This window comes from Cyclopterus lumpus, chromosome 24, assembly GCF_009769545.1.
Source record: "Cyclopterus lumpus isolate fCycLum1 chromosome 24, fCycLum1.pri, whole genome shotgun sequence".
NCBI lineage: Eukaryota > Metazoa > Chordata > Actinopteri > Perciformes > Cyclopteridae > Cyclopterus > Cyclopterus lumpus.
The window spans coordinates 18000210-18020432 of NC_046989.1; the positions used below are offsets into that span (position 1 = coordinate 18000210).

The 20223-nt window shown below is 45.3% G+C and overlaps 1 protein-coding gene across 1 annotated transcript in view; it reads right to left on the reverse strand.

Annotated features, from left to right (window-relative positions):
• enah (ENAH actin regulator) overlaps window positions 1–20223 on the reverse strand; it is a 154440-nt gene that overhangs the window by 45641 nt on the left and 88576 nt on the right. The window contains exon 4 of the mRNA XM_034526953.1: window positions 359–431. Coding sequence (XP_034382844.1) covers window positions 359–431 — 73 coding nt within the window. The remainder of the gene's footprint in view (window positions 1–358; window positions 432–20223) is intronic.

Here is a 20223-nt window from a genome sequence, read left to right on the forward strand (position 1 = left end):
TGTCCATGACGTGTGTAATTCATTCTATTCAAATAAAATCCAACTGGTGGAGAGGATTCTAAAGCGTGACCCAGCAGCTGGCTGCCATTAATATATATCTCTGTGTGTGTGTGTGTGTGTGTGTGCAACTATGTGTGTTTTCTAGCTGTTCCAGAGCCTCATTATTACCTGAGGGAGAGAGTAGCCTTGTATGGGGAAGAAAAACAACTATGGGTGTGCAAGGCTTTGTCTGAGTGTGTGTGTGTGTGTGTGTGTGTGTGAGACACTAAAATGGAAGAGGGAGGGACAGAAATGGAAGCAACAATGGTGCCTCGCAAACTTTCCATCGCGCCAAATGTTACGGGCCTCGTGTCCTTACCTTCTCTGCAGTTCCATCTCCTCTGCCGTGGGGCCATTCTGAACCTGGGGGTCCTGTCTGGGCAACGTGGGGCCTGTAGGGGGCAACACACAAACAGACGGCTCCTGTTAGATGTTGGCACTGTATAATAACGGTGAGAAGCACTAAACCTTCACAAGGCTTTAGAACAATAATCACACATTTTAAAGCACGTTATAATGACTTAAAAGGTCATTTTATTATGATACTTCAGAACTGCCAATCGATTGAAAATCTATATGTGTGTATATATATATATATACACACATATAGATTTATAGTGCCGAAAAGATTAGTTCGTCACGCGATTAGTCAATCCACAGAAAATTCATTAATTCAATTCAATTCAATTCAGTTTATTTTGTATAGCCCAATATTACAAATTACAAATTTGCCTCAGAGGGCTTTACAATCTGTACACATACGACATCCCTGTCCCAGGACCTCACATCGAATCAGGAAAAACTCCCCAAAAATAACCTTTCACAGGGAAAAAAGGGAAGAAACCTTCAGGAGAGCAACAGAGGAGGATCCCTCTCCCCGGATGGACGGAAGCAATAGATGTCATGTGTACAGAATGAACAGCATTTACAAAGTTACATAAACACATTACATGAATATGACAATGTATGAATGGAACTCCAATCCATGAAACAGAAGGAAGTAGAGAGGAGGCGCATCAGCAGGGCCAATGCGGGAGGCCGGCTCACCAGGCATCAGACACCTCCAGGTCCAATGGACCCTATGAGATGTGAAGTCACAACGACCAGGGAGGAAGAGGAGTTAATAAGGTGCAATGGAGAGATGTAAATTCATCCATAAGGAGAGAGAGAAGATGAGATAGGTGCTCAGTGTATCCTAAAACATCCCCCAGCAGCCTATAAGCCTATAGCAGCATATCAAGGGGCTCGACCAGGGCAAACCTGATTCAGCCCTAACTATAAGCACTATCAAACAGGAAAGTCTTAAGTCTATTCTTGAATGAGGTGACTGTGTCTGCCTCCCGGACTGAAAGTGGAAGCTGGTTCCATAAAAGAGGAGCTTGATAACTGAAGGCTTTTGCTCCCATCCTACTTTTTAGGACTCTAGGAACCACAAGTAGCCCCGCCCCGCATTTAGTGAGCGCAGCTCTCTAGTGGGGCAATATGGTACTACAAGCTCCTTAAGATATGATGGTGCATCACCAATCAAGGCTTTGTAGGTGAGGAGAAGAATTTTAAATGTGATTCTTGATTTTACAGGGAGCCAGTGCAGAGCAGCTAATACAGGAGTCATGTGATCTCTTTTCTTAGTTTTTGTGAGTACACGAGCTGCAGCATTCTGGATCAACTGGAGGGATTTAAGAGACTTATTAGAGCAGCCTGATAATAAGGAGTTGCAGTAATCTAGTCTGGAAGTAACAAACGCGTGAACCAGCTTTTCTGCATCTTTTTGAGACAAGATGTGCCTGATTTTTGAAATGTTACGTAGATGAAAAAATGCAATCCTTGAGATTTGCTTAACGTGGGAGTTAAAGGACAAGTCTCGGTCAAAGATAACGCCGAGATCCTTTACAGTGGTGTTGGATGCCAGGGTAATGATATCTACAGAAACCACATCACCAGATAATTGATCTCTGAGGTGTTCAGGGCCCAGTAAAATAACTTCAGTTTTGTCTGAGTTTAAATCAGGAAGTTGCAGGTCATCCATGTTTTTATGTCTTTAAGACATTCTTGAATTTTAGCGAGCTGGTTGATCACTGGTTTGATCGATAGATATAATTGAGTATCGTCTGCATAGCAATGAAAGTTTATGCAGTGTTTCCTGATAATATTGCCCAAAGGAAGCATATATAAGGTAAATAAAATTGGTCCAAGCACAGAACCTTGTGGAACTCCGTGATTAACGTTGGTGGTCATTGAGGCTTCATCGTTTACAAATACAAATTGAGCTCGATCTGATAAATAGGATTTAAACCAACTTAGTGCAGTACCTGAAATGCCAATCGACTGATCCAGTCTCTGTAATAGGATGTCATGATCAATGGTGTCGAACGCAGCACTAAGGTCTAATAATACCAGTACAGAGATGAGTCCTTTATCTGATGCAATTAGGAGGTCATTTGTAATTTTCACCAGTGCTGTCTCTGTGCTGTGGTGTTTTCTAAATCCTGACTGAAACTCCTCAAATAAACTATTCTGATGTAGGAAGTCGCACAACTGATTTGCGACTACTTTCTCAAGGATCTTAGAGAGGAAGGGAAGGTTAGAGATTGGTCTGTAGTTAGCCAACACCTCTGGATTAAAAGTGGGCTTTTTCAGGAGAGGTTTAATTACAGCTACTTTGAAGGAATGTGGTACATGCCCTATTAGCAAAGACACATTAACAATATCCAGCAGAGAGGTGCCAATTAAAGGCAACACGTCTTTAAGCAGCCTCGTTGGGATGGGGTCTAAGAGACAGGTAGACGGTTTAGAAGTAGAAACCGTTGAAGACAATTAGTCTACGTTAATGGGAGAAAAGCTATCCAAATATACACCAGGGCATACAGCCGTTTCCAAGGCCACTCCTCTTGATGACAGATCGGCAGTAGTTGAGGGCAAGAGATCATCAATCTTGCCTCTAATAGTTAAAATCTTTTCATTGAAGAAGTTCATGAAGTCATTACTACTGAGGTCTATAGGAATACACGGCTCCACAGAGCTGTGACTCTCTGTCAGCCTGGCTACAGTGCTAAAGAGAACCCTGGGGTTGTTCTTATTTTTCTCTATTACTGATGAGCGGCTACTTTGATAACATTAAAGTTCCATAAATGTACTAATCTTTTTTGTTTTGCTGGTCTCCTCTGTCATTAAGTGTTAGGATCCCTGTCTGATTCTACAGTCTCCACCTCCGGTTTCCGCCCACTACCACGCCCCTCTCCTTTGGTTCAGGTGGGGCTCGTTGCCCTAAGTGCTACCAGCTGTTTTAAGGACCATGGCATTCCCTGGCGGGTTGTCAGATCATTCCGGTCACCAGTCTGGTTCCTTACCATGTGTTGGGAACACCAGGTTTCTACCGTTCCCGTTCGTACCAAGGACTAGAGTTCGGTCGAGTTGCCCTCCCGACTCCAGCGAAGGAAGACTCGCTTCTGGATCCGCTGGACAATTCTGTTCATTGTTTTGTTTGTTTTATTCTTTGCTGTTTTTTTCCCCCGACTTTGAGTTTTGCAAACTGCTGCGTGAGCGTGCGTTTGGGTCCTCCACACCACACAACCCTAACAGAATGATCTGACCAACATGACGGATCCAGCAGCCGCAGCAGCATCGCTTCCGGAGGAGAGTCTGCAGAGGGCGATCTCGTCGCAAGGCAATCTCCTCGACCAACACCATCTGGTGCTGCAGAACCTCCTCGACTCCCAGCATTCTATCGGGTCCCAGGTGGCGGAGATAAGAGGTCTGTTACGGGAAGTCGCGCTGCCCCGTTTTCCCCAGCCCGACTACCAGCCCCGTTCCTCTCCGCCGCAGCCGGTTCCGCAGGACTCGGCTGGCAACCATGAGTCTTTTGTTCCTTCTCCTGTGCCCTATGGCGGAGCGTCCGGGGAGTGTAGAGGATTTATGCTCCAGTGTAATTTTGTTTTTGACCAACAGCCCCGCACATTCGTCTCGGACAATGCTAGGGTGGCTTATATGGTGGGGTTGCTGCGCAGCAAGGCACTTGTCTGGGCTGAAGCTTGGCACGTCAGACGCTCTCCTGCCCAGATTTCCTACACGCGCTTCGTGGAGGAATTCAAGAGAGTATTCGACCACCCGGTGTACACCCGGGACGTTGTTCAGCGCCTGCTCAGTCTTCGTCAGGGCTCAACTAGCGCAGCGGAGTACTCTGTGGATTTCCAGATTCTGGCCACGGAGTCTGGTTGGGACAAGGAGGCGCTGAAAGGAATTTATCGCAGCAGTCTTTCGGATTCTCTGAAGGACGAGTTGGCCGTCGGAGAGGAGCCGGAGTCTTTGGATGAGCTCATCACTTTCTCCATCAATATGGATAACCGTATTCGGGAACGTCGTCGGGAGAGGAGCTACAGGCCTTCCAATCCTGCCCGTCAGTTTGCTTCCACTTCCAGCTCTCAGCCTCCGAGCCTGTTCCGACGTTCCAGTCATGCGCGTCCCCGCTCTCCTACTTCGGCACCTCCCCCTTTGGAGCCGGAGGAACCGATGCAGCTCGGCCGAATTCATCTCTCTCCGGAGAGATAACTCACTGGACTCAGCCTATTTCCCTGCTCGTGTCCGGTAACCACAGTCAAGAGACCCGGTTTTTCGAGTTCCCTTCCCCGCAAACACCCCTGGTTCTGGGACTCCCCTGGCTCAAGGACCATAATCCTCAGATCGATTGGGCTGGGGGTCGGATCACCGGTTGGAGTTCCGCCTGTCACTCCCGCTGCCTCAGATTTGCTGTACCCCGTCAGCCTCGTCTTTTAAGCAGACATGACGCTTATCCTAGCCTCGCCGCAGTGCCTCGGGAATATAGGGACTTGGCAGAGGCATTCAGTAAGGAGCGGGCCCTTTCACTTCCTCCTCATCGTCCCTACGATTGTGCCATTGACCTGCTTCCGGGCGCGCCACTTCCCACGAGCCGGTTATATAATCTCTCCCGGCCTGAGCGCGAGTCCATGGAGAAGTATATAACCGATTCAGTCGCCACAGGAATCATACGGCCCTCATCTTCACCTGTGGGAGCGGGTTTCTTCTTCGTCTCCAAGAAGGATAAGAGTCTTCGTCCCTGCATTGATTACAGAGGTTTGAATCAGATTACCATCAAAAATAAGTATCCCTTAGCACTTATCTCCTCTGTTTTTGAGTCCTTAGCTGGAGCCAAGATTTTCACGAAGCTGGACCTCTTATCACCTGGTCCGAATTCATGAGGGGGACAAATGGAAGACGGCCTTTAACACACCCCTGGGACATTTTGAATATCTGGTGATGCCGTTTGGTTTAACCAATGCCCCTGCCGTTTTTCAGGCCCTTGTGAATGACGTCCTCCGCGATTTCCTAAACCGTTTTGTGTTTGTGTATATTGATGACATTCTCATCTTCTCCCCAAGTCCTCAGGAGCACACTAACCATGTCCGCCAGGTCCTGCAACGGTTGTTGGAGAATCAGCTCTTCATCAAGGCGGAGAAGTGCGAGTTCAACGTCACCTCTGTGCAGTTCCTGGGCGTCTTCATAGAGGAGGGTCAGGTGAGAAAGGACCCCGAGAAGGTGAAGGCAGTGACTGAGTGGCCGGTACCCGCCTCAAGAAAGAAGCTCCAGCTGTTTCTGGGGTTCGCTAACTTTTACCGCCGGTTCATTCGGGACTACAGCCGAGCGGCAGAACCGCTGACACGGCTCACCTCCCAAGGTGCGTTTTTCATGGTCCCCTGAGGCTGACAGGGCTTTTCAGTCCCTCAAGGAGCGGTTCGTCTCGGCTTCAACCTGGTTCACCCGGACGAGACTCGCCAGTTTGTTGTTGAGGTGGACGCCTCTGACACCGGCGTCGGAGCTGTACTCTCCCAGCGGTCAGCTGCCGACTCCAAGCTTCATCCCTGTGCTTTTTTCTCTCGTAGACTTTCCCCGGCGGAGAGAAACTATGACATTGGCAACCCTGGCCATGGAGGAGTGGAGGCACTGGCTGGAGGGATCAGTGATCCCCTTTGTCGTCTGGACCGACCACCGGAATCTGGAGTATATCCAAATGGCTCGCGCCTGAATTCCCGCCAGGCCCGCTGGGCTTTGTTCTTCACACGTTTTAACTTCACAATCACCTTTCGGATATATTGGCCCTTTTCCCATCATCTCCATCATCAACCCCGTCTCGGTTAAACTGCAGTTGCCTCGTTCCATGAGGATTCACCCAGTATTTCATGTCTCCCTCCTCAAACCCGTTGTCTCCAGCCCCCTAAACCCTCCGCCAGAACCCCCTCCACCCCCCCCCCCCCCCGTCTCTTCGAGGGGGGCCCCGTCTACACGGTCAACCGCCTATTGGATGTCCGCCGTCGAGGTAGGGGGTTTCAGTACCTGGTGGACTGGGTGGGTTATGGCCCGGATCTGTGATCCGTCGCTCATCACAGATTTCAACCGGCGGAATCCCATCAGACCCGGTGGTTCGCCAAGAGGCTCCCGTTGAGGGGGGAGGGGGGGGTGTACTGTTAGGATCCCTGTCTGATTCTACAGTCTCCACCTCCGGTTTCCGCCCACTACCACGCCCCTTTCCTTTGGCTCAGCTGGGGCTCGTTGCCCTAAGTGCTACCAGCTGTTTTAAGGACCATGGCATTCCCTGGCGGGTTGTCAGATCATTCTGGTCACCAGTCTGGTTCCTTACCGTGTGTTGGGAACACCAGGTTTCTACCGTTCCCGTTCGTACCAAGGACTAGAGTTTGGTCGAGTTGCCCTCCCGACTCCAGCGAAGGAAGACTCGCTTCTGGATCCGCTGGACAATTCTGTTCATTGTTTTGTTTGTTTTATTCTTTGCTGTTTTTTTCCCCCGACTCGTTAGGAAAATAAAGATCCTCACTTTGAGTTTTGCAAACTGCTGCGTGAGTGTGCGTTTGGGTCCTCCACACCACACAACCCTAACATTAAGTTTGTGCGCATGTCATGTTTTCTTTTAGGTTCCTGTCATATCTTTAAATAAAGAAAAAATATATTTTTTATAGTGAGCAAAGCTGCTTAGAGCTGGTGTCCCCTCTCCTCTCTAATATCTATTTTATATTGCTGTGAAAACATCTCCTTCAAACAACTGGATTTATTTAAGTTTCCCACCAAAAATGAAACACATCGTGATAATGTCGTAATTTATCTCCACCCAACACTAATTTTTACTGTCTGGAACTTGAAAGCACCACGGTGCCACTGATATGGAACCGCCGCACATGAACTTTGAGCTCCAGTATAAGCAGGACTGTGCTGCCATTTCTCTGAGCAACATGCATAGAAATGACCTACAATATAAACAGGTCAATGTGTCCGATGAACTTAGTTGGTTTCAAATGTTGCTCTGCTAACATTAACTAACGTGACTTCTTAAACGGAATTGTTGTTCATAATGTAGAACTATTAGGGATCGACGACCGGGAAGCATCAATGCCGACCTCCCGAGCGCATATTTGTTTGTACTGAACGTCGGGCCCTAATAAGCATCACATTTATGGGACAACTCACGCTAACGAGCCTTCTTTCCTGCAGAACCCGAGCAGCTACTTCTCCCTGTGTACCACACACACGCACAATTTGAGCACAATTGATATTCAGCCAAGTGTTGACCACCTGAACGGACAGACGGACGGAGATAAAACAAGTTTCTGAATACCAACGCGCTCACAAACACTGACCTCACTTAACACCGCCATTGGCGGTGGCATTAGCAACTCTTCTGCGAGAGGTGAAAACAGCGATGGCCACGTCTGAGTCAACTCTAACAGTTGTCTGTTGTTGTTGTTGGGTTTTTTTTCCCATTAAAACCGTTGGATCCGACCAGAAAAATTGCACAAAAATAAAACAGGAGCGGAGGCACGATGCAGTATTTTCTAAATCCACAAACAAACGTGTGCACGGATATGCGACGGTGTCATCCGAGAACAATAAAGGAGACTTGTTTGGCTAAGTTAAGGGCGAGTCCTGGTGCACACAAGAGTTACTGGAAACCAGTAGAGTCGTCTTGGAAAATGACGAGATCATGAATGGATCAATAAGCTTACTGGTATCGAGGCCATGCAAGTTTTCTTACTGATAGTATGTGACAAGTTGACACAAGATAACCTTTTCAATGACAAATAACTAAATTCATTGATTGGATGGTTCCATTTTTTATCAGGTTCAGGATTCTTTAAGCTCAGATACTAAATAATCTGTCATTGTTCCTAATAATGTATTCTTCTTAATTACTACTAACGAACATGCAAGTTTGTGAGTGAAAATATTTCCTATTTTCTATGTAATGCGCATAAAGAATTTGCATGTACGGTAAGTAATCGCGAGCACAGTCTGCGTTGGATGGGAGGGTCTAAAAACATTAGACTTTCACCCAGGAGACCGCTGTTAGTGTCCCGTGTGAGACCAGAAGTCGATGTATTTGCAACGTAATTTACGTACTTGAGTGACGCCACTTCCGTAGTTCTTTCAACCCAAACTGCGATCTTTTCCTACACCTAATCAAGTAGAGTTGTCGCTCGTGTTGTCAACATTCGTATTATATGAGGATAAATTGAAGTTCGTAACATAATCTCTACGACTGCAAGTCAGCTGCGCATTCAACAGAGTGGCAACTATGGAAACATCTCACCATTTCACTAACCCAAAGAAAGCTACACGGTAAATCAGAGACGAGCAGCAGTTTGGCATTTGAAGAGATCCGAAACTATGAAGTCGGACAAATCCAAACCATATTTTTGGGATCTCTTACAATGGCATGAAATGAAACAGAGAGGGAGCATCTCCTGGGGACGTCTGCATCCTGCTTTCAGTCTTCTATGATTATCCAAATCCTCTCGTCTCATTACCGTCTTGATGGTTTTCCTTCGCATACAGGCTCAAATGAAACAGTATCGAATTAAGCCGCGTCCGCGGGCAGTCAATGTCTTCCGCTGCCTGTGGGTGTAATTGTGTTACTGTCTGCTCTAATAGAGCTTATGTGCAAATGACAGAACGCAGGCAGCAACCAAAAAGGGGCAGGGTTGGAGACTCAAGAGCAGATAGAAGGGGCATTCATTTGGCAGAAAAAAGGCAGTACAGATCAGATCCATTTCGTCCAGTCTTATATTTCACAATAAAAGCCCTAGACATATGAGTACCTGTTCACTAGAGGATACTCAATTTTGCCCATTTTGCCAAAAGGAAACTCGACAACATAGCTTACAGTAGTTCAGCCTATACAACAGTTGACCGCAGACAGACTGTCAAGCGCTGCTCTGGGTCAATAAGATCCTGGTAGTCGGTCCTCTGATAATAGTTTTCTAGCTGACAGCAAGATTAAAAACACACACACACACACACACTCTCTCTCCTGTACCTACATGGAGGCAGCGTCAGTGTAGGCCTCCTCTGGCAGCAAACGTAGCACCACAGTCCGTGCGGGGCCCCATCTGACCCGTTGCCGGGCCTCAGCGCGACCACCAGCCTACTGCCAGCCCCCCCACTACAATCCTGGGAGCTCACATACAGAACCATGGCATCGGGCTTTCCTTCTTTTCAATTTCCCGTGCTCTTAGCCCCGAGTCATCCGCTCTGGCTGGATGTTGATGAAGCTCGAGAGCAACGGCTGTAAACTTCAGTTCCAGGAGGAAGATGAGAGCAAATATTGTTCCGCCTTCTGTTGCAGTAGTAGTTCTTTTATACTCCGTAACGTGACGCCCTAAGAGCCTGCTTTTAAAGATGATGCTGAAATGCCTGGCGTGGTCCGTCTTTGTGCCGGCTCGCCTTCCGGCACGTTAGAAATGATGGAAACAAAGGAAGAGGAGCGAGGGAGGGATCGAGAGTTGGAGGGAGAGATGAACATCAGGAGAGGCAGAGCGGGAGTGAGAGACTGGAGCTGGGAAGTGTGAGACGGAGGAGGAGAGCTGGACAGATACAGAAAAGAGGGGAAATGAACGGACGCCACATAAAAAAATAAATTAAAAAAAAATATATATATATATATATATACATATATATATATATATAGAGAGAGAGAGAGAGAGAGAGAGAGAGAGAGAGAGAGAGAGAGAGAGAGAGAGAGAATGTGGTGGGACTCTCATTGATGAGTTCGGTCGGCCAGCTTGTACTTCCTGGATATAATCTATTATTCATATGCTGGATACAGAGGAGGACACACCACGCTGCTGTCCTCGATATCATCACCAGTGTGTAGAGATGTTGTGAAGGATGCTCCTGTCTTTTTTTTTTTAATGATTCATTTAGATCCCGGTACGGAGCATTAAACATAAAAGGGCGGGGTCAACAAAATTGCGAGCCACGCAGAAAGTTAGGGAACATGTGAATGTAACGCAAGACTAACGAAACGTTTATGAAGAGAACTTCCCCTGTCCGGCCTCCTCCACCCCAATAATATGAGGAGGAATGGAAACAGCATTGTGTGTTTTGTTCCATAAGGAGTTAATTCACCATAAACTTTATGAAAGCTGTCTGTCTTGGCACCACCTCTCATTCACTCCAACTACCTACACCTACAGTCCGTTCATTACGGTGACCCCTTCCCGTCGGATGCAGGCCTCACAGAGGAACCCTTTAGAGCAGTGGTCCCCAACCTTTTTATCACCGCGGACCGGTCAACGCTTGGCAAATTTTACCGCGGCCCGGGGGGGTGTTGGTGCGACGCGTTAGTGCACCGACCCTTTGAGAGTTACGTGCGTACGTTTTACATGCCTGCACAGATACAGATACACCACAAAAACTAATATAAAGTGCATGGAAATTTTTACTCACCATAATGCATAATCAATGGGAGCCCTGCGCTTGTTTTTCTACACAGAGACGGTCCCATCTGGGAGTGATGGGAGACAATGACACCCGAAGTGTGTTGCTTATATCCAGTCTACTCCGTTGTTTTGTTTTGGTTGCTGTCACTGCAGAAAACCCCGCTTCACACAGATAGGATGTCGGAAATGGCAACAGGGTTTTCAGTGCGGTGGTGGCGATCTCAGGGTATTCTGCCATGACTTTAATCCAGAACACCGGCAGAGTTGTTGTCTCAAACATAATTTTAAGGCCGCCGTCATTTGCGATCTCCAGCAGTTGATCATCTTCTTGCACAGATATGCTAGATTCACCTGGTTTGTTGACAAATGGGTTGCGGATCCATTCCTTGCCAGTTCGTGGGTCCTTTGTGGTTGGGAAGTAGCGCTCAAACTCCTTTAAAAGCAAAGACAGGTGATCGTGCCCCAGCTGGGAGAATGAAGGCTCAGGCTCAGTCTCACCCAAAATCCCCGATAATGTTTGAAACATGTCCAATATGCCTCTGTTCACTCGCCGTCCCCACAAATCCAATTTGGCTTTAAATGCAGCTACTTTATCTGCCAACTTGAAGACAGTTGTCATTTTTCCTTGAAGTGACAGATTGAGTTCATTGAGCAGGTTGAATATATCGCACAGGTAAGCCAGTTTTGCGACCCATTCCTCGTCACTGAAATGTGCTGCTAGCGGTGACTTCTTTTCTGAGAGAAATCTTTGCAGCGGCTCTCTTAATTCAAAAACTCTGGCCAGCGATTTCCCTCTGGATAACCATCTTATTTCTGTGTATAAGAGAAGGCATCTGTGCTCTGCGTCCATCTCCTCACAAAGCTGCTCAAACAGGCGCGAGTTAAGGGCATGTGCTTTGACATGGTTAATAACTTTAACGACGTCAGTCAATACGCTGTTCAATTCCGGTAGCATTTTTCGGCTTGCCAGCATTTCCCTGTGAATGATACATTGCGTAGATTCACACTCAGGTGCAACCTCCTTAATCCGAGCAGTTAAACCAGACAACCGTCCGGTCATGGCAGCAGCTCCGTCTGTGCATATGCCGATACAAAAGGACCATTTCAGTTTTCCTGATATATAACCATCCAGCGACTTGAACAGTTCTGCGGCTGTGGTGTTGGTTGGCAACGATAGTGCACATAACATGTCCTCATGCACATCCTCCTGATAAAGATATCGCACATAAACAAGTAGTATTGCCTTGTTGTCAACATCTGTAGATTCATCAGCCTGGAGGGCGTACCACGGTGATGTATTAATCCTCTCCAACAATTGTGTCTCAATGTCTTCGGCTATTTCCTCAATGCGCCGAGTCACGGTACTAGCCGACAGAGGCACCTGTGCTATCTTTTTAACAGCGGCCTCCCCTAGAAGTTCACGGCAAATGTCTTTAGTGGAGGGCAAGATCAATTCTTCACCAATAGTGAATGGCTTTTTAGCCTTAGCAATACGGTTAGCCACTAAGTATGACGCTCTAAGTGCATTCGCATTTACTGATGTGGTGGCCCTCAGTAATTTCTTCTGTCCTTCGTGTTCTTGTTTTTTTCTTTCAAAATACTCCAGGGGCTTGTCTTTTAATCCAGGGTGCCTGGTCTCCAAGTGGCGAAGCAGTTTTGAAGGCTTCATTGCCTCATTAGCAAGCCGGTCGCCGCATATTATGCAGAGCGGGCTTGGAATATGGGAATCACCTGCCGCGATAAACCCATATTTTAAGTAGGTCTCCTGGTATTGTCTGGTAAAAGTTTTCTTTTTCTTTGAACTCGTAGGCTCTTCTTCTGTCTCTTCACTAGACCTTTTCCCTTTCACAAAAAAAATATCCAAAGACGTCTGTTTCTTACTCATTTTGCTAGCTTGTGGGTTAAAATTGGGCGCACAAGTGACCGGGATGCAAACGAGCGAATCCGGTCATTTTTACCAATTGATCCACGGACCGGTACCGGTCCGCTGCCCGGGGGTTGGGGACCACTGCTTTAGAGTCTGTAAGGTTTTCGACTAACTACACAAACCCATCCATGTTACTATTGGACGGTGGTGCATGGGTTTAGAATTGCCCCTTACATTCAAGAAATCTTTTCGGTCGCAACACATCTGCATGTCAGTACCATCAAGTACATTCTGAAATACTATAAAGCAGTGTTTTTCAACCTTTTATGCGTCAAGGCACACTTAAGACACAGAAAAAATCTCACGGCACACCAACAACAGGAAATGATATGCAAATCAAACCCAAACATAGTTTCAGCATGAGCATAATATACTCTAAGAAATCAGGGAAACGCGTGTTCTATTTGTTGTGTTTTATTAAACTTAACATCATCCTAATGCCAAGATGGCACAGGCTTTATGCCCAGTTACAGATCATTTTATGCCTGTTTCATAGTGTTGTCACGCAAACGAACAAAATAGTTTGGATCCTTGTCTTGGAGCGCAGGGTGTTTAGTTTGCAAGTGGCGTTTAAGCTTGCTAGGGACCATGGCACTGTTAGCTAGCTTTTCCCCACACACAACGCACAACGGACTCGGTGCGGCGGGAACCCCAGTGAAGGAAAATCCAAATGACAGATACTCATCACTGTACTGTCTTGAGCTCACCGTTTTAGCCTTCTTTTGACACCCACTTGTACTGGGCTCATCATCTGGATCAAGTGTGGGGGGATCTTGATCAGGACCTAGTTTTCTTTTCAAAAATTTCTCCATTAGACTTTTATGCGTGTACTGTACCTATCTCTTAATTTCACTTTTTTAAATTGTCGCCTCAGCAAAGCTGCCTATTAATTACGCTGCGTACCCACAGGCAGAGGGGAGTATTGAGCCTTCATACCACTGTAGCGACCCTGTGACGTGGCTGTCAATCACAGTGTGGCACTGTGCATGCTGGTCGAGGGGGCGTGCCTGTTATTGGAGGAGTAGAGGGGAGGCGGGATTAACCGGTCGGAAAAGGGGAGTTAAGTGTAGAACGTCGTCCCGTCTCCGTGTCATCAGTGCAATAACGTCCGAAACATTACACCACCAACAGCGCGACGACATACACACACACAAACACACAAGTTGGCTTTTTTTTCCCCACGAATGAAGTGACAGTATGTAAAAAATGTTTATTTTTCACGGCACACCAGTGTGCCGCGGCACAGTGGTTGAAAAACACTGCTATAAAGCAGAGATAAAGTCTACAAAAATAACACATATACACTGTACTGCTTCCAAAATGAGGACAGGGTACTAGCTCTCCTTCCCAACTGATGACGTTGATGGTCGCTGTGAAATAGTTAGCAGCTCAGCTGATAAAATATAAACAGCAGCATTTTTATTTCTACTGTAGTCACTGAATTTGACAATGCCGTCTGTACTGATGACGATGATTAACGATGATGATGATGATGACAATGATGATGAGCATTCACTCCACACTGCCATTGGCTCCCTAGTTGCACTCCACCAATCAAGATGGTGATGGACATTTTAAAAGTCTCCATGTCCTGAGTTTTCTTGAGTTGTTATTTAGCTGGAGATCAGAGATAAGACACTTTGAACAAACAAACAAACACACACACGCACATGCACACGTGCATGACGAGAGATGCCGTGTTTTGACTGACGGAAATGGACGGACAGCAGAGGACAAACCTCCCGTCATCAAAGCTGCCACCCGTCTGTTGATGTAAGGAATGAGCTGACGCCGTCACCTGTCAGGGAGGTCAAGGGGTGTGTGTTCATGTGCGGGATGAACATTTGCTCAGTCTGTCCATCCATCATGCCGTCACAGACAACAGACTAAAAATGCACACAAGAGGGTGTTTATGAATGATGGATGAAGCTCAGACTTAGCGCGATGATGAGTGTGTGCAATTTTTAACATGTGTGGCTCTGAGGGGCCAGTGACTCGACACACTCGGAGCTAAATGACGTACTCGCTCTGCAATACCAGGCAAAATGCAAAGGACAGTCACTCTGTCAAAGTCAAACCGGACTGGGAGACACATGTCCAAAAACAGACTACAAGGTGGACACATTTTTCATGTAGTGGCATCACATTTAGCTCATGATTTCACCGTCCGAGCATCTATAGCAACAGCATGTGATTGGCTAAAGGCCAGGCTGAGCTGTGAAAGAAAAAGGACACAAACTCCTTAGAAATATCCACATATATACTGTATATGGATCACGGGCCTGGATCAGATCTGGACTTATATTTATCAAGCCAGAAACTATTCGAACCCACCTTACTTCAGAACCTCCTACACTGACTGAAACCTCCTCGACCCCCACGGTAGAAAGTTAACAATTGCATTTTTTTGTTTTAGAAAAAGATGACATTTAAAATGCAGAAAATCATGCAGAAAATGGCATAATGCTATTTACCAACACGCTGATTATACAGTAAGCGACCAATACGTTTAAAAAAAAAATTTGAATCATGGTCAGTCCACTCAGAAGAAGTGGACGTAATCATCGTGACGTCACCCACCGGTTTGTTGACTGCTGTTTAGAAGCCTAGAGTTCAGCGATTTGTCCTTCGCCATCTTGGCTTTTTACAACCGATGATTGGAAGTTAACATATTTGGACTGCGAATGAGTGACGCTGTATACAGATCTGGTAGCAGCAGCGACCTGTCAATCACAGTAAGCCTGCCCTAAAGCATACTCTGCTTTATGGTCTATTTGACTATAAATTGAGTATAATTTAAGCTGTATTGAAGAAGACTTCCACATTGGTTTCACTGGGTTAGATTTACCCAAAAGAACTACTTGGTTAAGGTTAGAAAAAAACATTATGGTCCGTTTGTGTTAAAATAGTAACAATGTAATGGAACAACATAATGTAACGACGCAATGTAACCAACGTAAAAAAAGGTAACGAATATGAATTAACAACGTAAATTTAATAACAACCGCCCAATCAAATGTGAGTAATGTCCATGTTCTCTTTTGGTTTTACATGGGACACAAACAGCTGTCTCCTGGGTGTAATCCCTTAGTAGATAGTTTGTTTACATTACAACTAAAGAAATGATTAATTTACATATACAATTAAAAAAATTCAAGCTACTCGTCTGTGCAAGTTCTGATGAGTCCGAAGTGTTTTAAATAGTGAGGTTTTAGTGAAGATGCAGATGTTTGAGAAGTAGTGAGCATTCGGCTGGATAAATGAGACTTGAATTATACTGCATTGTGTGAGAGTTTGTAAAGAAATATACTGATTCTTTGTTCAGCATAGAGGCATGAGAGAAAAATGTTCCTCAGGAATTCAAGGTAATACGGGCGTGATTAATGGAAAGGTCATTTTGGGCATGACATTTTGGGCGTATGTCCCCTTTTGGTTGTGGGAGGATGTCGACCTGTGTCTCTAATAAGACAGCGGTGCAACTTGAAATAAAAACAATGTATCAGATTTTACCTGTTGAAATTCAGTTGAGATATCCTTCATCATAATCAGGTGACATCCAGTTAGGGGGACATAACTGTATTAAAATTAGCTTTAAGAAGCACTGATAGGGCTATTAAATTGGATACATGTATTCAGAGCTACCAAATGAACACATTTTCTCAACTGCAAAAGAAACAACACAAGCTCCAACACAAGGACATCAATCAGTTCCCGTCAAACCTTTTAGCTCACAATGAGCTTGTTGTCTCCAGGCGGCACAGGTTTCGACCGCTCTGGATTGCTCTCCTGAATATTGGCAGAGGGGAAAGTCATTTCCAGGCGTACAGAGTTGATAACTAGCATCCAGCCGTGTTGTCCTCCTAAAATTCAAGAATGTCTTAAAGACATAAAAACACGGATGACCTGCAACTTCCTGATGTTAAACTCAGACAAAACTGAAGTTATTTTACTCGGCCCTGAACACCTCAGAGATCAATTATCTGGTGATGTGGTTTCTCTAGATGGCATTGCCCTGGCATCCAACACCACTTCTGCACATACCAGCACACTTAAATAACGCACGTCACTTTAACTTAAACACTACATACACTTTATCTTACACTGTACATTTTACATTTTATTTTTTTCTATGTCTCGTCTGCACTTTGTTGATTGTTTATTTGTTGTCCACTGTTGTTGCTTGGTTATGTCTGAAGTCCTATGTTGCACCACCCACCACGCTAAGTTCCTTGTAGGTGTAAACCTACTTGGCTATTAAAAGTTTCTGATTCTGATTCACTGTAAAGAATCTCAGCGTTATCTTTGAGCGGGACTTGTCCTTTAACTCCCACGTTAAGCAAATCTCAAGGTCTGCATTTTTTCATCTACGTAACATTTCAAAAATCAGGCACATCTTGTCTCAAAAAGATGCAGAAAAGCTGGTTCAAGCGTTTGTTACTTCCAGACTAGATTACTGCAACTCCTTATTATCAGGCTGCTCTAATAAGTCTCTTAAATCCCTCCAGTTAATCCAGAATGCTGCAGCTCGTGTACTCACAAAAACTAAGAAAAGAGATCACATTACTCCTGTATTAGCTGCTCTGCACTGGCTCCCTGTAAAATCAAGAATCACATTTATAATTCTTCTCCTCACCTACAAAGCCTTGATTGGTGATGCACCATCATATCTTAAGGAGCTTGTAGTACCATATTGTCCCACTAGAGAGCTGTGCTCACTAAATGCGGGGCTACTTGTGGTTCCTAGAGTCCTAAAAAGTAGGATGGGAGCAAGAGCCTTCAGTTATCAAGCTCCTCTTTTATGGAACCAGCTTCCACTTTCAGTCCGGGAGACAGACACAGTCACCTCATTTAAGAATAGACTTAAGACTTTCCTGTTTGATAGTGCTTATAGTTAGGGCTGAATCAGGTTTGCGCTGGTCGAGCCCCTAGATATGCTGCTATAGGTTTATAGGCTGCTGGGGGATGTTTTAGGATACACTGAGCACCTATCTCCTCTTCTCTCTCTACTTCTGGATGCATTTACATCACTTCATTGCACCTTACTAACTCTGCTTCCTACCCGGAGTCTTTGTGACTTCACATAGGGTCCATTGAACCTGGCGGTGTCTGATGCCTGGTGAGCCGGCCTCCCGCGTTGGTCCTGCTGATCGCCCCGCCCCCCTCCTCTCTACCTCCTTCTGTTTTATGGATTGGAGTTCCATTCATACATTGTCATATTTATGTAATGTGTTTATGTAACTCTGTAATGCTGTTCATTCTGTACACATGACATATATTGCATCTGTCCATCTGGGGAGAGGGATCCTCCTCTGTTGCTCTCCTGAAGGTTTCTTCCCTGTGAAAAGTTATTTTTGGGGAGTTTTTCTGATCCGATGTGAGGTCCTGGGACAGGGATGTCGTATGTGTACAGATTGTAAAGCCCTCTGAGGCAAATTTGTAATTTGTGATATTGGGCTATACAAAATAAACTGAATTGAATTGAATTAATGATTTCCTACTCTGAGACACTTGATCCAAGTCCAAATCCAAGAGCCCAACCCCAAGACACGTAGACTACCAAACGTGATCCACTGCAGTCGGAATTAAAACAATGTATGAAGAAATAAAGTTACAGTTTGGGATTGCGCCTTCCTAACGGCTCTCTTGCTGCGCTCTCTTCTGCTTCCTGCTGATGTCGGCGTTTCCAGCTAAAGGAGAAGGTGAAACGGTTCTTCGAGGTCTGATCAGAACTCCATCAATAACCATTACACTAAATGACCAACGTAAATGGGTTACCTGGCACACTGCAGGCCCACTTCAGATTCTCTATATGGCCTCCAATCAACTGTTATCTCCCCACCTCTGTCTCTACCCTCACCTCAGCCTTATCCTGACTTCATTACTTTAAAAATACCCTGCCGTTAATACAGTGTGAAGCAGTGGTCACCAACCTTTTTAAGCCCAAGACCCCTGACCTCTGCCTTGGTGACAGGCAAGATATACCTATTGAGACATTGAGAGAAAAACACTGTCCAGACTGGACTTACAACTTGAGGCTTTTTATTTGGCCTAATTGTGATTGAATGAAATCCAACACTTCCAGCCTTCAAATGGATGTGACCAAGAACACACTAAATTACTTAATTTCAGTGCAACATAAAAAGTAAATTATTTGTTAACCGCACACAATATGAACAAGAAAAAAAAACACATTTGCAATGAGCAGGCTTGATGAACTACCAATATTAATGTTGTATTTATCAACTGAAGCTACAACACAACACTGACAACATTCTCAGTCAGTTACTAATGTAAGTTCAGTTCAGCTCTGTGTCCAATCACAGAAGTCATGTGACTCCAGTCTGTGAGGTGTCTGTGACACTGTCTGAGTGCCTTGTAGTTGGGCTCATAAGCACAGACAGCCAGTGTGAGGCGGTCTGTGAGCCGGCTCTTGGATTTTGATTTGGTGATTTTCTGAACTCCACTTACACAGTTTTTGGGACAAATTTGGCATTCATGAAAGTTTTTCTTAGAAGACAATAACAATAAAGTGCAACCTATGAAAAACTAAACAAAACAAGTTCAAATATTTGGAAATAAATAGTTTTACTGAGTTTTACACTGAAACTAAAAACAACAATATTGTGCAACCTGTGCAAAACAAAATTAGTACAGATATCTGTGAGCCATTATGTTTTATCAGCATTAGTAGCTGCAATGAGCTGCTTTCCACTACAAATCTTTTTAAAATGGGGTTGGAGGCTTGATACGGCCACTCTCAATTCATGCTCAATGTTGAGCTTTTGTTTTGAAGGGCAACAGCAGAAAAGCCGACCTGGCGAGTCGCCAAGAATCTTGGCCGTCGCGCATTGCGCAGGCGTAACCTGTTAACGTCGAAAGGTAAACATTTACACGAAGGTATAGGCATTTCAACATGTATTTATTAATGACTTTTTTATGTCTGTGTGCTCTGTAACTTGTGTAATATGTGAAGTTCTCAATAAAGGTCTTTCTGCATGTCCCCATGCGCCGCACCGGTAGTTCCACGGCAGACTGCGTTCCCCTCATTGCAGGAGCGCAGCTGAGAACACTTCCGCTATGTAAGAACCAATTTACAGGCGTTCATGAATCAGGCGATCAGAGATCTTTTCTGACGATGATCTTATGAAGTCTGTAAGAAAACATTTCAGAAGACACTTCAGAAAATGTTCGAGAATGAGGAACAATGCGTTTCTGAATTTATTTTCATTTTATTTTGGAGAGCGACAGGGAACGTCTCCGAGATCGACCGGTCGATCGCGATCGACGGGTTGGCGACCAGTGGTGTGAAGGAACTTCAAAGCTCACACACACGCTCTGTTATTACATTTAAGGACTTCTTAACGACTTGCAATGCTCGTTTTATTGTGATTACTGTGATTCAAGGACTCAAAGTTTTACGCCTGTCCTTAGGTGTCATCTTGGAAAGTGAAGTTTCTTTTAAAGGGGACACATCACGCTCAATTACAGGATCATACTTTTTACATTTTGTTTGCATGC